The following is a 14982-nucleotide window of genomic DNA, read 5'->3' on the forward strand; positions in this document are numbered from 1 at the left end:
CCAGCAGTGGCATTAATTCTGCTTCTGTGCACTGGATCCACGTTTTATTAGGTCCTTTTAATAGCATTTTCTATGAGTAGCTTGGTGCAGGCGATTAAATCAGTTTCACTCCCGTGACCTTTTCTTGTCTCAGGAAGTACTGCAGAATGCATCTTTCTGCTTGTGTACTGATGACATGAAACACTTGCTTTAGTTTCTTTAAAGCATTTTTCTTTATGATAACCTAAATTCCGTTGTGATTAAGCATAATAAGGAACATTATCTATTTATCTAGAAACTGAATATAGCCCCGTCATGCTTCAAACTTGCATGTACTGAAGCACACAAAATAACACTGCATATAATGATCCTAATTTATATTTAAAAGCAACTTACTTCAAATGCCATCTCATAAGTAGATGACTTCGCAATGAAGGGAATTTACCAGGTAGTTTTCGTTAAAAAAAAAAAAAAAAAAAAAAAAAAAAAAAAAAAAAAAAAAAAGGCATATATATTCTAATTCCCAGCAGCTAGATCACAAGTAACTAATATTACTTTAGTTACACAGAAGTCTGAGAAATATAATAAAATAAATCTTGCTGAGGCTCAATATGTATTCTAGGAAACGGTTTCCACTTGTATGAAAATGCAAAGCAACTTCTAAAAACTATATGGTAATTAAAAATTTTATACCTATTTCAAACTTAAAATGTTTATTTTAGCCATGGATGCTCCAAATGAAACATAAATAGATGAAACCTATTCACATGATAGTTCCATGGTCCTTCAGGCCCAGAGATTTCTGTATATATTATTAGATCAGATTAGCCTGCACCAAATTAAATTATAGAGAGATGAACATAATTTGCTGGGAAAGTACAGGCAAATGTCACAAAATGTACAGTTAAGTCACTGTAATTCAGTTACAGGTAGATTCAAAACCTACAGCTACCTTTTTATTATTTTAAAGCATTTATTATTTCAAAACATCTGTTGTGAGTACTCAGAAAAGGGGAAAAATAGCAGAATCTGAATAACTTCACTAAAAAACAAAAGGAGTATCTTTAATTAAAACAATCCACTAGAAAATTAAGTTTGGATTTTGAAGTTTTTATGTTGTTGAGTGGGATAATTTTTTTAAAAATAACTATCTGTAATGTGAATTTATTATTTAATGTACAGACTTTTAACATTTTTTAATATTAACAACTGCATTTAGTGTATTAGGGGAATTCAAACAAAATACAAGCAAAATAAGTACAATCATTAAAGTATTTGTTGTTTCTCCTCTCCCACCATTTTCTGAGATGCATATTTTAACAGAACCACCCTTCCCTCCTCCCATCCCCCCAAAAATGCAAGGATATATTTTTCTTGTATACAAAGCCATTATCAGAACAATTTCATCTTCCTGCTTGCTCCTTTTAAAAAAAAAACAAAACTCCCTCAAAATGCATATTTGTTTGCAAGTTCTTCAGCATTTCTGAGTTCTGACTAGGTCAAATAGTGAGACAGAAAAAAACAAACCAAAACAAACAAACAAACCAACAGCCAAGAGTATTATACTGTTTGTATTTTTTTCCAATCAGGATCTGGAGCAAGTATAGATATTACATTGCAAAATGTTACTTGATGTAAGAAAAATCTCTCGTATGTCTTCAGTGAGGTTTTCTATTCAATTGTGTTCTCTATCACTCTAAAGTTGTATGAGATGTTATCCTCCTGTTTTAGATTCTAAAAATGCTTACTTTTTAAAGAAAGTAGGAAAAAAGAATCATCTATTTCTGGACATGCATACGCAATACAAAACTATCCCAGTGATTCTCTTTCTTATCCCAAGAATATTCTCTGTTTCTGGCCTAGCGGCAAATTTAAAAAGAACAAAGCTGAAAGAACAAACACTGTACTCATCTGTACTTCCTCTTAAACTACATAAGTTATTATCAGTTCTGTAGAAACACCTTTGTTTTATATCTGCTGTAACACAGATGTACATCTGCATCGAAGAAATAAAGGGAACTAACTCGTAGATATTTAAAATACTATCTGCAAAACACAGAATAAAGAAAAAATAATATTTTTAAGGTACTTGCTCATCTTTATTTCAAAATCATCTTCTGCTGAATAATGATTCATTTCTAAATGCATAATACAATTTAGCTTTGTGTTCTTTATTAGACTTTATTATTTTTTTTTTTAAAAAGGCATAGGGTATTAGTCTTTACTTTGACTTGTTTAACGTGCAGTTCATTTATCATAGAGGGTCTTCTGGTCACCAGGCAAATTATCAAGCTTCTGCTATTACATGCTAAAAGCCACACAGAGGTCAGAAAATGTTTTTATCCTAAATTAATTTTTTGAAAGTCTCATGTTGTAGCAAACAAGGTCAAGAGTCCCTTTAAGAAGGAGACTATTTCATTGCCTCCCAGTTTAGATTCTCCATAGACTCGGTCCACAAATGAAATAGGAACCTGTTGAAACAAGGAAAACTATTTTTAAGGTTCAAAACCTAAATAACCAGAAATTATGTTAAAAAAAAAAAAAAAAAGAGAGAGAAAGAGAAAGGCAAAACACGGACATCAAACTACAGCACTTTTCTGTGGTGGAGTTCAGAAAGCCTTAGGCTGGCTTCCTTCATCTCAGTTCTTCTTACCAATGACTTTAGTGATGGCCCATAGCTGGATAGCATGAAAATATTTGGTTTATCACTTTTAAAGATGATCCAAAGACATTACTGAGCAGTTGGATGATACAGCTGTTAGAACAACCTTAAAAGCCTAAGTACACTAACAGTCCAGGGGCTCAACATGAACCGTCATCACTTTCCCTGTTAGCTAAATAAAGTAACTTTAAGAAAATGCCTCTGGAAAGCAACCATCTCCTGCCACTGTGAAACAGCATTCTGCTCAACCTCATCACTGGCTAGAAGATGACATCTGAGTATGGCAGTTAGTGAATATTTTTACAAGCAATACCTACCTTTGTCAGTCTTTGACCATTTTACGGGTTATTTAGAGGATAGAAAGTCATTTAAAAGTTATTTTGTTTCCCTTACTTAGGTGATCATACCCTCCAGATTAACTCACCACTCACTAAGTGTGAGGAACACGCTCCTTTTCAGTAATTTGACCACGTACAATGACATATGACAGGTCATTTTGCCAATACTGTAACAGAATATTCAAGAATTTCCATATATACTTGTGTGTGAAATCAAGATACTTCAGCTAAAATAAAGAACTGCATTTGCAAAAGTCATTAAAAAATTGGCTTAGTATTTGCTAGCAGTTTCAACCAGAAATGATCTGGCAAGTGGAACACAGAAATTACCACACCCTTGCAGCTGTGCCAGGACTGAGGATTTCTCAAAATTCTAAGCACATCAGTCCATGGTAGAAGGGAAACCAGGGAAAGAAGACCTAACAAGGCACACAGATAGACTTAATGATTTTAGCTTTCTTAGTAAGGTCCCTTTTGGTAATCCCAGTAAGCATCATGGCACCTGGGGACAGCTGATCAACGGGGCAGGACCAGAAATCACTGAAGACATAGTCAGCTCAGGATGTCAGATGTGGTATTTCGTGACCAGTGATGGAAGAACCATTTATATCTAATCTACCAAGAAGTATCCAGTCTTCCCCTTCAGTATAGGGATTAACCACCCGTGTTGTTGCTGGACTTGGCCGTTCTTGCACGGAAAGCTCTGTTGTTAGTCTCAAAGGAGGCATTTCCAGAAGGGCATGTTCCATGGGCCGTGGTACATTTCACTTATGGCACAGAAACACAGCAAAATGAAAACAGGTGCGTGGAGCTTGTGTCAGTTATCTTACCATGACCCCTTTGTTTCTTTTAGACTGGAAGGTCTCAGAAATCTTCATTTTTAACTTTGCATAAGAAATGTTTAACCCTCATAATTCTGCAGATTTTACAACTGCATGAAAAAATTTTGTAACCTGTGGCTACAGAAGCAGCATCTGCAAGCCAGGAATTAGACATGTAAATGTCAACTCTTCTGAAATGTCAGTATCATTATTTGGATAATCATAGACCATCTAGGAATCGTAACTATTGGTCAGGAAATATTATATCAATGGACTTAATGGAAAATTATCCTGCCCCAGGAAGTTACAATATAGAGATGATAAACAGAACAGTTTTTTAAAAACCCCAAAACAATAAAATAATCTTATATATAGGTCTATGTTAGCAATCTGAACACTGTCAAGTTTGTTGCAGATATTGCAAAGGATATCTTTAAAGATATCTTTAAAGCAGTGCTGAAGCAGAAAAATGAAGCAGCTCTTCAGATGTTAGAAATCTTTCCACATGGGAGAAACCAAAGGAGGAAGGAAGATTGGGAATGTTACATATGAATTGTGGAGGACAGCATAACTGACCAGTGACAGAGCCCATGTCACAAACCTGACTGGTACAGCAATCTGCACCTACATTTAAATGAAAGCATAATACACTTATCAGGACTTTTACTGTACCTCTCCAATAGTATATCCTAGCTGTCTGGCCCGAACAATCATTTCCATTTGGAAGACATATCCTTTAGAAACGCATTTTTCTATTAGTTTCTGTAACACTTCTTTTCTGTATAACCTGTAAATGATTACAGAGAAAATGAAACACGAAACAGTTGTTGAACTTCAGAAATCAACGTACCATGTGTAGGAATCTTAACTGTGATCACTCATTCATATCATCACTGTTTTAAAAAATCATTAACAAAGTGATAGGAGCAACAGGTCTTGCAGTCTGGTCTGCTGTTTCTTACACCCTTCTCAAACAGACGTCACAGTCCTCTGTAAAGGTCTGTTCTTAATCCAGTTCCTTGTTTAGCAGTTTCTTAATTTCAAATAGACTTTATGACTTGCATACCAGGCCCGTACCTGAAACTTCCTGTTAAGTCTGATGCACCCGGTCTCAGCAAAACCTGAGTTATAAAATTGGCTCCACGACTGCAAAGAAAACACAAATGTCAAAATTACCCAGTACATAATTCAGAAAAATCAAGCATGGTTTCTAGAAAATAAGTAAATATCAAAAAAGAAACTTTTAATTGCTTAGGAGGAAACAATTGTATTCCTAATATATTTTCACTGTTAGATTTGATTCCTAAATGTTTGTTTTAAGTCAAATCCCATCTTCAGTAAAGAACTTCTTTACTGAAAGGGTTGTTAGGCACTGGAACAGGCTGCCCAGGGAGGTGGTGGAGTCACCATCCCTGGAAGTCTTCAAAAGATGTTTAGATGTAGAGCTTAGGGATATGGTTTAGTGGGGACTGTTAGTGTTAGGTTAGAGGTTGGACTCGATGATCTTGAGGTCTCTTCCAACCTAGAAATTCTGTGATTCTGTGATTTTGTTTTTCAAATGCAAATTATTAACAGATTATTGAACTTTATGACAGAAAAAAAAAATCATAAATTAGTTTTACAATCTGTTTATAGTAGAATTGTCAGTACAACCACACACTGTGTTACAGTACAAAAGAAATAAATTTGAGAACAGACAAAATAATGTTTTTCCTGTAACATTTACTAACAGAGAAGAATAAAATTGCTTCCTGGATGAATGTTAGACTTGGATTTAGAAAAGCAAGATTCAGTTTTGGTTTACTCTACTTTCTTAGTATAATAAGGAAAAGCTCCACAGATGAAAAATGTTGCAAGACTGAAAAGTCATTCATGACTACGTTGCTCAGGGCTGTATTACATACAGATGGGATGTCCAACTCCTTCACATTGTAGTGTTTGATACAAAAGGATTTCTCTGTAACACCCATTACTCTTTGTCTTTCTTTGTTCTTTTCTTTTTTTTTTTTCTTCCCTTCAGGGATGGGTGTAAATACACTGTACAAATTCCTCCCATTCACAAAAAAAATAAGCACTTATTCTAGCCGTTAAAAAAAGGGAGAAATCCAAATACCATCCCTGTGATACCATCTCCTAATCAGACTGTTAACACTTCACGTTCAAATTCTTTACAGTAAAAAAAAAACAAAAAAACAACAGCAGTAAGTTATGCCTATTCTCTTAAAACACTTAGAAAAGATGGTATGCAGAAGAAACTTGTTGATTAACTGCTCAAAATCTGTGAGCCCCTATAAGCGTGAGATGCTCCATGTGCTCATATGACCTTGATACAGTTTTCCTCTGCTTTGGGGGTGAAACTTTTCCTTGGTGCTCACTGTAACCCTTTTCCAATAAGGTCTAAGTAATAATTTATTGACATTGATCATGCCAGATAATCCTTAACTTCTAGCAAAGTGTGTCAAAAGAGTGTCAACAGAGGGGTTTAGCAAGTCATTTACTGTTGAGGGAAAGGACCTTTGCAGCTCTTAAAGCTAACTAAACACATCATTCAAACTTGAGAAAAGCGTCAGTCTCAGCTTATTCTTTGGATGATAAACCTGAAAAAGCCTCCCAAATTGACGCTGTGCAGATTTGTACATTTTTACATTGTACCAACCAATTTCTCAAACCTAGTTGTATCATTAAGTTCTTTGTTATTTTTAATTGAAGAATCTACAGATTGTGCATACTCCTATTACTTAACATAATTTCGCAGTACCCAGTACAATTAACTAAAGACTCAATTCAGTTCACGTTGATTTATTGGAGTTCTGTGCTTGGAATTTTTATTAATTTCTAAACAACACGTTTATGCGTAAGTATCTAAAAACTACTAACCTGATTAACTTTCTTTTCAAATCCCAGCCATGTACTCCTCCGTTTCCTTTATATCTTGTCCCAGACACAATATCAAAATTGCCTTCTTTCTGCTTTCTATAAGCAATTGATTTCATCAGAACAAACCAGGAACAGTATTTGCATAAAGTCAGTATATAGATCAAAATAAGAATGATCACTCTTAATACAAATTCTATATTTTACAAACCTTTAAACAAGCAAGTACAGAAGATAGGAAAACGATAGTAAGGGTGGTTATGGTGCATTATACATTTAAAAAATGCTTAATTGCTCTCTTATAAAGAACAATCTCAGAGTATCTTATTTTCAAAGCAAGTCTCTCTAGGGTAAAAGTAAAGGTAAGACCAAATGCTGATTTAAACATTTATATTACACAGACACATAATAAGGGAAAAAAAAAAATAGAGCTCTGGGACTATCCATATTATTTTTTCTGTTCTATTTTGGAACAAATTAACTAGGTCCAATCACTTTTATTTGAATTCTTGCCTTTACAGTTTTCTCACTAGTTAGACTGCTATAAAATAACCTAAAGCTTTCCAGTTTTACTACAAAACAATAAATGTTTAGAAGTCATTCACTTATACAAGAACTATTACCTACCTGATAAACTCTGGAATAAATTTTGGCTGAAATAGAAAGAAAACAGATGAGATGAGATAAAAGAAAGGTATGAACAATGAATATGTAATTACAACAGATTAAAAACAGTACATAATACAACTTACATGGTGAGACAGGTCAGCATCCATAATAACAATAAAATCCCCAGTGGCGTACTTCATTCCATGAATGTAAGCAGTGCCTGATTAAAACAATACAGAAGTAATTTCCCTCAGTATTTTAACATATGCAATCTTCTCGTCAGTCTTCACTTAATTTTCTAAACTCTTTAAGTTCTACCAGAAAAGGATTAATTAAATACTCCTTTTTTTTTTTTTTTAATGATGTATCAGAGGTCAAACACTAAAACCGTTTCCCCTTTCCCTATACTTTCAGTACTAGATTTTAGAAATACAAGTCTTGTCAAACCCTACTGCACTACAAATGCATACAGAAACGACTTGATAAATGGGTCACTATTTGAAATAACATTCAGAAGCACCACTGGCACATAAGTGCTATAAAAAAATGGAAATAGGATACGAAATAATCACAGGGTTTAAGAAAAAAAACTGTTCTATACTCAGGATTTCCTATTAATAGCATATACATTTTGATTTATTCTCGTGACACCATGAATTATATTCCTGAAAAGATTTTTTTTCCCCTTCCTTACAGATTTTGTGGTTTATTCATCCTGTATGAACTGATGCAGCTCTCTGATATGAGCAAGTTTTGCTATTAGAACTTTCCTCAATAATGCCAATTTCTGATCTGAGTCGGATCACTCAAAGATAGTACTGCTTCCAAGAACAGTGCGGCAGCCTAACAGAGATTAAAACCTGTTCATTAATCCAAATTATTTTTTTTAACTTCATAAGGAATAGCTAAAACTGAAACCAAAACACTCTTAACTGACATCCTTAGCAGGCAGTGTCACAGGTCCTGGTTAATGAACAACCTGTCTTTCTTTTCTTTCCCGTGTCATTTCCAAAGTTACACAGTAGAAGTGTTGCAGGTTCGTGTATTGTGTAGGATTGGTTAACACGGTGCATGAAGATGTAAATCAATCAGCTTATGCTATATAACCAGTCAAATTAGGACAAAGGCTCAAAAAGCAGAAAACAGAAAAATTAAGATTTATACGCTTCTTAGAGTTTGATGTAGAAAAAAGTATAAAGGTGAATTTAGACAATTCAGTTTTTAGAAAAGGAGAACTTTGGTTTTGTCAGTGGAATGGAGAAAGTTGTTAGCCGCAGTACTTGGTACATAAGACACCTGACATGTTTTACCAAATGGTTGCCAAGATGTGTAGAAAGACAGATACTGATATCCAATAAACCAGAAACATACTGCATTTTATCATTTTTTCCATTCCTATTGTAAAAGAGGAGAGGAAAAGGGATCTGAGACATGAATCTTTACACAATGAATCATCTCAACTTTATTTTAGGACGGCTTCGATACTGCCAGTTTTAATGACATTTACGACCTCCTAAGGGTGCTTTTTCTGAAGCAAAGAAAGACAGGCTTGACTTAGACTTTCTGTGAAATACAAAATCAGATCTACAAAATTGCAGTCTTGTGTCATTCCATGAAAACTTTAATGATTTAGCTCAATGGCACAAGACTGGCTCCCAAATCTGTGAGGGCTTCTGGAACACAACGAGTAACTTCTGTAATGCACTTCAAAGGCTTCGGTTCATGTGTTAGTTAATAGGTGAGACAATACTTAGTAGTTTGAGTGCTAGACATGTCAGATATGCATTTTTTTTATTTATAGTCATAATTAAAGCTAATTGAACAGTTACGCTGACATGAGCTGACAGCGAAGAGTTCTGTGGAAAGATGTGACCGAGGAGTGTCCCAGGCTTGGAGCCTGCACAAACCATGGCCCACTTTTTGAAGCATCCTATACACAGGTAGATGCCACAGAAAGCGCCACTGTCTGCTCTGAATCAGTAGGCTCCATTCAGAAAGGGCAGCTACTCTTTGAACAGGTACTTCTTGTCTCAATCCCCGTCCCTTATTCTGTGATCAGCAAACGCTGTGTGGGAGGAGAAGAGGCGCATGCTAACAGGAAAGTACAGCTGCACAGCACAGCAGTCACCGCAGGCATCAGGTTTGAGGTTGTGGTTAACTCGCTGTAATACACTGTGATTTTTACGTGCATGCTTTTAAACTTTGTTCACTTATACAAGCTTGGTGAAAACATATTTGCAGATTTAGGCTTTACTTTGATTCTTCTGGAACTTTATGCACCAGAATCAAACAAAGAATATAACTTTTTTTTTTTTTAAAACAACAAACCAGACTTGATAAGGACTTACCAAGGCCCAACTTCTTTTCTCTGGGTCTTAAAAGCTGTAGGATATATTAAAATGCATATAAATTAATTGAGGAACAGTTCTAAATTACTTTTAGTGACATCTTTAAATTCCGTACTTTCAATATAAGAACTGAAAATTCCTTTTCACTATACACACAAAAAAAATTAATCTGACAAAATGTAAGAGAAACAAGCCATTATTTTAAGCAGGTATTTGATCAGGTCACATTTAAGAACAAACTCCTTATAAGCTTTACTTGTATTTTTTCAGTAAAAAAATAAATATTAAAAGTTCCATCTCTGTAATTAAAGAATTTCCTCAAATTCCACTATCAAATACATGCATATGAATTCAAACAAAGGTCTCCCCGGTATCATTAATTTAGGGAATGGAAAACACTCACTCAATATTTTAGCAAGTTCCCCAGCATGATTTAATATACTTTTAGTACTGAATATAAATTTCAAGATTTTCATGTGCATACAAGGTATAACCCATGGATACCAACTTTTAGAACTTGGCTAATTTTGTTACCTTATCTGAGAGGTTGTAACTAATGTGAGTTGAAGAACAACAAGGGTATTGAGAACAATCATTAATCCTTCTAATAATTCATTATTTTGACTTTTGCTTCCACCATGATTGTTTTTCTTTAATAGTCAAAGTTGAATAATAGTTCTTTAATAGTCAAAGTTTACAAAAAAAAAAAAAAATCACTTCAACGCCTCATCTACTCCCTAAAACGTGCTGTCCTCTCGGGTTATCTACATACCACATTCAGTAAGCGTAACTTACTAAGCCAGGAGCCCCATGAAATTATTTGCATGAAACGCCCTGAGGACAAATCAGAACACTGACTTTGCTTGGGGAAAAAACAAACAAACGAAAAACCCAACAACAAATACTTTTAAAAACTTTACAATTACACAGTAATAGATTGGAAAAGAGCCTGACACTGCTTACAGCACAAAACTGTCAAACTCAGCTTGGAGTTTTTCCACTCTTCTGTGATAAAGCTTTTATCCTCCCCAAAAACTGGCTTTAATGACTCACAAGGAGTAAGTAAATGGCAGTATCTTGTTATATACAACTGCTGGCTCTACAGTAACACAATAGAAAAAAATTACTCATTATTGAGAAATGCAACCAGACATTACAAATAAATCCCACATCCAACTAGCTGCCCAGGTTTTTTTCAATTTTCCAATTCCTGCAGCCACAGAAAATGAAATGCAGCTGTATCCAAACCTCACCTTTCCCTCAGGCGTGCACAAAGTACCAACCAAACACATTATTCAGGAGCACACAGCAATGCACAAAGCGTTGAGAACCTCTGTAAGCATTAATTTATGATTCTGTGTAAGAGTTCATAATGCTGGTAAGCGACTGTTGCAATTTTATGTTTGCTTAAGCGGTGTGCAAAACTTAAGTAACTTGTTTTTAAAACAAGTAACTTTATATCCTTGTTTAAGGAGGCAAGGAAAGTCAGTGCAGGATCCAGGGACTCTGTTCGAGTTCTTTAAAAATTTCAAGTGCTTTCCAATACAAAACGACCCCCAAACAAAGCGTGCAACTCACAATTTTATCTGACCCATAGATCTTCTCCAGTTGTTCCGCAACTTCCTGCGTCCCGTCCGGGCTTCCATCGTCGATGATGATAATTTCAAAGTCGATTCCACTGAAACGAGACCTATTTTAGGGCAGTGCCCGGTTTCGCTGCCCGCCCCGCACGGCCCCAGCGCGGAACCGGGGGCGATTTCCCCACAGGGGCTCCCCCCGGGGCGCTCAGCGCTGCCCCTCGAGCGGAGACACCTGGCTCCACGACACCCCCAGCACCCCCGTACCTGTCCTGGAAGGTGCGCACGAGCAGCCAGACGACGAGCGGCAGGTTGTGGCGCTCCTCGTATGTGGGCAGCAGCACCGACACCTTCCCGGCCCCCCCCGCCGCCATGGCGCGGCGCTGCCCGCAGCCGGCCCCTCAGCGCCGCCCGGCCGGAAGCGCCCGGCCGGAAGCGGAAGCGGGCTCCCCGCCGCCATTTTGCCCAGCATGGCGGGCGGAGCGGAGGCGGTGCGGCTGGGCGCCGAGATCGAGCGGCGGGAGCGGGAGCTGCGGGGTCTGAGGGAGCGGCTGGCTGAAGTGCTGGCGGGGGAGAGCGGTGCGGATACCGAGGAGGGGTCAGCTGGAGTCAGCGCCGCCGCTTTCCCCGCCGAGCTCCCTCCCTTGCCCGGGCAGGCCTCGCTGAGCGCCGCCGCCATCCTGCGGTACAGCCGGCAGCTGGTGCTGCCCGAGCTGGGCGTGCGGGGGCAGCTGCGCCTCGCCCGCTGCTCCGTGCTCGTGGTGGGCTGCGGAGGGCTGGGCTGCCCCCTCGCGCAGTACCTGGCCGCGGCCGGCATCGGCCGCCTGGGGCTGGTGGATCACGACGTGGTGGAGACCAGCAACCTGCACCGGCAGGTGCTGCACGGGGAGGCCCGCCGGGGGATCCCCAAAGCCGTGTCTGCCGCGGCGACCCTGAGGCTGCTGAATTCCACGGTACATTACGTGCCCTACTGCGGCGCCCTGAGCCCGAGCACCGCCCTGGAGCTGGTGCGGCAGTACGACGTGGTGGCCGACTGCTCTGACAATGTCCCCACCAGGTACCTGGTGAACGATGCCTGCGTCCTGGCTGGGAAGCCCCTGGTGTCCGGCAGTGCCCTCCGGCTGGAGGGGCAGCTAGTGGTGTACAACTACCAAGGGGGACCCTGTTACCGGTGTCTCTTCCCCAAACCCCCTCCGCCAGAGACGGTGACAAACTGTGCAGATGGGGGGGTGCTGGGTGTTGTGCCCGGCATCATGGGGTGCATTCAGGCCTTGGAAGTGTTGAAGATAGCCTCGGGAATGGGTTCCTCCTTCAATCAGTTCATGCTGATGTTTGATGCTCGGGAAGGGAAATTTCGCAACATCAAGTTAAGACCAAAGAAAGCAGACTGTGCTGTTTGTGGGGACAATCCGTCTGTCACTTGCCTTCAGGATTATGAGGCATTTTGTGGGTCTTCTGCAACAGACAAATGTAGAACTTTACATCTGCTGTCCAGTAAAGACAGGATATCTGTAGAGGAATACAAAAAACTGTTGGATGAGCAAGTTCCTCATGTATTGTTAGATGTTCGTCCCCAGGTTGAGGTGGATATCTGTCGCCTGGCACACTCTGTCCACATTCCCTTGAGTAAATTAGAGGAAAAAAATGAAGAATGTTTGGAATACTTAGAAAAACGAATCTGTGAAGAAAAGCAGAGAACTAATGGCCAAACATCTTTTCCTGTATATGTTGTTTGCAAGTTAGGAAATGACTCCCAGAAGGCTGTCAGAATTATTCAGGAGTTACCTGTTAAAGAATATGGTCCTGTATTAGCTAAGGATATTAAAGGGGGGCTCATGGCTTGGGCCAGTAAAATTGACCCAACATTTCCTCAGTACTAGAAATATAAATGGAAAAAAAAAAAAAAAAAGGATATTCACAGGAAATGCATGGGGTTTAAATGTTTCTCTGCAGTGTCTATATCATGTGGAGATATAACGTGGTATTTCTATCTTCCACGTTTATTATTTTTTTAATTATATATTTGTTGGTGTCTGTTTTTATATAAAAATATGAAATTATGTGGAAATAAATAATTTTCACTATTAAAAAACAACTGAGAAATTTTGGAATGACTGCTTAATTGTGCAAGTGATAATTGAGAATTACTTTAATTATTACAGCCTTGAGAATGACCTAGCACAAGAGTGTAGTGTTGAAAGTTTTTACTCATTCTCCTAAGGGGCCAACATAAATTGAAATAATACATGTAGTGGTTTAAACAAAACAACAACACAACAGTAACTGTTAATCTCTAGCTGCTCATTAGCACTGCAAAGCCTATCATAAGGAATTGCCAAGGAAAAGTCCACACTGACGAGACGTTCAGTCACCATCCTGCAGCTTGTAGCAGCAGCACTGTGTATTTAGGGAAGGAGTGCTCACTGCAATAACAGTCAGGGTAGAGCTACTACCAGAGTGACAGAGAAACCCAGACTAACGTCTGTAGTCAGATTTTTAGAGCCAAAGGCAGCCCTAGGATTCTGCAGTATTTCTATAGGGTGCTGTTAAGCTTTGGTGACTCCTGGCTATCTGAGGTAGGACAGCCAAAGCCGAAGGGTCTTTGAAGATATGCTTGAAGGTGACCACGAAGTGTGGCTTATGTGTTGTTCCTGTGACCACTTAATTCTTTTCATGACCTGATTTTTACAAGCCTAGTTTTTCTGGATTTGGGTAATTTTGATGACAGTGCCCACAGTCTTAAGAAATTGAGTAAGTAATGTATTTGAGTAAAACCGTTTTTTGTGTAATTTAAATATTAAATACTATGAAGGTTAGTCTGTGACTAGGGAGTTTCAGGTGTATTGAAGGTATTTCGTTGTCTTACATACCTGTCAAGAACTTCAGAAGCCAGCCATGCTCATCTGTGGGCTGGCAACAAGTGTTTTCTTCAGCTTATACAGCAAAAGTGAAGTTACGCCATAGTAATTATCTTATTAATAAAGAAGTGGGTTTCCTTAAATTTTGAAGGAGGAAAACAGCACTTGCCATGACTTTGTATTATACAAGAGTGAAAAAAAATACTACTGATGTAATAAAATAAGGTGGAAAACACCCACAGTACCTACTTTACTATGGTATGCCATGGGTTCTAGCACTAAGAATCTCTCCTGAAGGAAAATGATGAATTTATAAATACAGAGTCATATCTCTGCAACTTAGAGGACAAGGAAAGTGTTTAAGGCCGTGAGTGAAAGTACGCATAGTGCTTTGTGGTGTGTGAGAGTTGTAAGACCTCTCAAGGCAGGGTGTAGAGGCTTGGTTCAGTTACAAAATCTGCATTCTGATAAGAGGCTTGAAATGCATGACCTGTTTTCTTTTTTCTGTACTTAGTGCGATGGCAAGTGAGGCTCTAATATCCAATCTTACCCAAACTTACCTGACTTGCTTCGTTTCTTGAACTCTGTCAAACATGTAGCGGCTTCTCTTTCCACCAGGAGGTATCATAGCAAAACTCTGTTCAGAAATTCTAAGGGCAGCAATAAAACTATCATTTTGTATTGCTGCCGGAGTACTGCCTAAATACTGATGCATGCGGACGTTGTGAATAAGACAAGCAGCTTTATTCAGGGAGCTTACAGTGTAGCTGGTCGAAGATGCCTTACCAGAAGGGGTAAGGTTAGGCTGCAGAGTTTTTTTCTCTGGCCCTCAGTCTTGATGTTTTGAGGCTGCTTTTAGCTTGCTTGGTCATACCTCTTTTATTTCAAAGTGGCTTACTACAGTTTGGCACAGGAA

The 14982-nt window shown here is 38.5% G+C and overlaps 2 protein-coding genes across 2 annotated transcripts; one reads left to right on the forward strand and one right to left on the reverse strand.

Annotated features, from left to right (window-relative positions):
• Positions 1 to 1531: 1531 nt before the first annotated feature.
• On the reverse strand, positions 1532 to 11618 carry DPM1 (dolichyl-phosphate mannosyltransferase subunit 1, catalytic). Its single transcript, XM_068700350.1, has 9 exons — positions 11476 to 11618; positions 11210 to 11309; positions 9632 to 9665; positions 7427 to 7503; positions 7302 to 7327; positions 6678 to 6773; positions 4878 to 4946; positions 4473 to 4587; positions 1532 to 2450 (listed from the first exon to the last, which is right to left on the reverse strand). The coding sequence occupies exons 1-9, from the start codon at positions 11580 to 11582 to the stop codon at positions 2346 to 2348; spliced, it is 729 nt and encodes a 242-aa protein (XP_068556451.1). The 5' UTR covers positions 11583 to 11618; the 3' UTR covers positions 1532 to 2345.
• A 60-nt stretch (positions 11619 to 11678) lies between these two features.
• Positions 11679 to 13311, forward strand: MOCS3 (molybdenum cofactor synthesis 3). The gene has a single exon (XM_068700348.1). It carries the CDS (start codon positions 11679 to 11681, stop codon positions 13086 to 13088), a length of 1410 nt encoding a protein of 469 aa, XP_068556449.1. The 3' UTR covers positions 13089 to 13311.
• The last annotated feature ends 1671 nt before the right edge of the window (positions 13312 to 14982 follow it).

The sequence above is a fragment of the Anas acuta genome, chromosome 16, assembly GCF_963932015.1.
Source record: "Anas acuta chromosome 16, bAnaAcu1.1, whole genome shotgun sequence".
In the NCBI taxonomy this organism is placed as follows: domain Eukaryota; kingdom Metazoa; phylum Chordata; class Aves; order Anseriformes; family Anatidae; genus Anas; species Anas acuta.